The 2,265-nt window shown below is 42.2% G+C and overlaps 1 protein-coding gene across 1 annotated transcript in view; it reads left to right on the plus strand.

Moving 5' to 3' along the window:
* LOC144238539 (ubiquitin-like modifier-activating enzyme 1) overlaps positions 1-2,265 on the plus strand; it is a 14,986-nt gene that overhangs the window by 4,276 nt on the left and 8,445 nt on the right. The window contains exons 10-14 of the mRNA XM_077772337.1: positions 4-136; positions 262-438; positions 568-672; positions 759-839; positions 1,182-1,334. Coding sequence (XP_077628463.1) covers positions 4-136; positions 262-438; positions 568-672; positions 759-839; positions 1,182-1,334 — 649 coding nt within the window. The remainder of the gene's footprint in view (positions 1-3; positions 137-261; positions 439-567; positions 673-758; positions 840-1,181; positions 1,335-2,265) is intronic.

Consider the following 2,265-nt stretch of genomic DNA (forward strand, 5'->3'; position numbering starts at 1 on the left):
AGAGTCACTGGCAGAGCCAGACTTTGTGATAACGGATTTTGCTAAGTATTCTCGCCCTGGTCAGCTGCACATTGGCTTTCAGGCCCTGCACCAGTTCTGTGCTCTGCATTGCCGGTCCCCTCGGCCCCACAATGAGGTAGATAAGTGGACAATTCACCTAGTATCTTTGACCCAAAGCCCTACCTGCTCTCTACTTTATCCCTGTCACTTTCCCTACAGTTTGCCTAACAAGTCCTGTCTTGATTCATTTTGTCTTTCTAGGAGGATGCAACAGAACTGGTCACCTTAGCACAGGCTGTGAATGCTCAAGCCCTGCCAGCAGTGCAGCAGGACACCCTGGATGAAGACCTCATTCGAAAGCTGGCATATGTGGCTGCTGGGGATCTGGCACCCATAAATGCCTTTATTGGAGGTTTGGCTGCCCAGGAAGTAATGAAGGTCAGTGTGGGTAAAATAGGCAGAGTTGAGGATGGGCCAAGTGCCTTCCTGATTCCATCACTGGCTGTCCATCTTTGTCAGATTCTGATCTGACACACAATGATTTCCCATTTCTTGTTCTCTCTCCAGGCCTGCTCTGGGAAGTTTATGCCTATTATGCAGTGGCTTTACTTTGATGCCCTTGAATGTCTTCCTGAAGACAGACAGGCTCTCTCAGAGGACAAGTGCCTCCCGGTATGAAGGGTTCCCAAGGGGATGATATTATTATGAGTCTCTGCAAGGTTGCTTTTTTCTGATCCTCCTTCCTTTATGTGACTCAGTGCCAGAACCGTTATGATGGGCAGGTGGCTGTATTTGGCTCAGACCTGCAAGAGAAGCTGGGCAAACAGAAGTATTTCTTGGTAAGAGAGCCCATTGGATACCAGCTACCAACATCTGTACTTGCCTCTGGTCCATCTTTTCTGGACTCCCTTGCCTCACAAAGAGGTTTTTTAACCTTCATCTCTTCTGTCACCATTATTTTCATACCAAGGGACATATATCAGGTTATGGGTCTTTATTCTTTTCTCTGGTGCCTCTTTCCAAAGATGACCATGGATATTTATGGCCTTAGGATTTGAGTATGTAACACTACATTTTCTACTTTCTCTCAGTATCTTCAGGGGGAGTGAAGACCAACACATGTCTTTGCTTCCCACATTCACCCTAACCAGTCTCTTTCTCTCCTTTTGGCCCCTTCTTAGGTGGGTGCAGGGGCCATTGGCTGTGAACTGCTCAAGAACTTTGCCATGATTGGTTTAGGCTGCACTGATGGGGCAATCACTGTTACAGACATGGACATGATTGAGAAGTCCAATCTGAACCGACAGTTTTTGTTCCGGCCCTGGGATGTCACGGTGAGTGGATGTACAGGGCAAGTGGGTGAACTATTTCTCTTACTTTTTTTCCTGTGTTTCTTGTCATCAGTCTAAATAACTTACGTCTTTTTGCCTCTGTCTTTCCTTCTTTTTCCTCATTTCTTTTTCTCTACCATCCAGTTTTTCAGCAGGTATTTGAATACTTACCATGTCTTTTCATTTCGTTTGCCATTTTATACCTCCCACAACTCCTTTTTTCCCCTTAATTTTTGGTAACTGCTAATGTAGGACTGTGGAAGTTGGGTTATGTAGAAAGATCTATTTGGAAAGTCTTCTGTAAAGTTTAGTGTTATTTTTGCCTCAGAGTTTTCATTTTTCATCCAACTATTATGCACTGCCTTAGATATTTTTAATGCATAGCATAGCATAATAAAGCTTCCTGCTCTTATCTAGTGAGAACAGTTTGGATGGGCAGCTCAGTTGGTTAAGCAGCTGACTCTTGATCTTAGATCAGGTCAGATTTCATGATTAATGGGTTTGACCACGTTGGCTCTGCATTGATGGCATGGAGCTGGCTAGGGATTCTGTCTCTGTCCAGCCCCACTTAGATGTTTTCTCTCCCCTAACATCTCAAATGCAAAAACAGTAGATTTTGNGAATGTTTCTTTTATAATCCAAACAAAAATATAACAGATTGAATGTAGTAAATACGAGAATCCAGCTGCCTTCTAAGAGATTGTATAACTTAAAACATTTGTGAAAATATATATTCCATTTGATTTCTGTGGCTGTATTTTTGTATTGGAAAACTTTCTTCATAGTACACTAATGGATTATTCCATTTCTAAATCAACTAATTTAAAATTTTGCCAGTTTAAAATTTTAATACAAGAAATATTGGTAGCTGTAGCACCACATAACAAAAAGTCTTCTTGTAACCCTTAATATTTGAGAATGGTTTCAGTAAAGA

This window comes from Crocuta crocuta, unplaced genomic scaffold (assembly GCF_008692635.1).
Source record: "Crocuta crocuta isolate KB4526 unplaced genomic scaffold, BGI_CrCroc_1.0 scaffold700, whole genome shotgun sequence".
Lineage (NCBI taxonomy): Eukaryota > Metazoa > Chordata > Mammalia > Carnivora > Hyaenidae > Crocuta > Crocuta crocuta.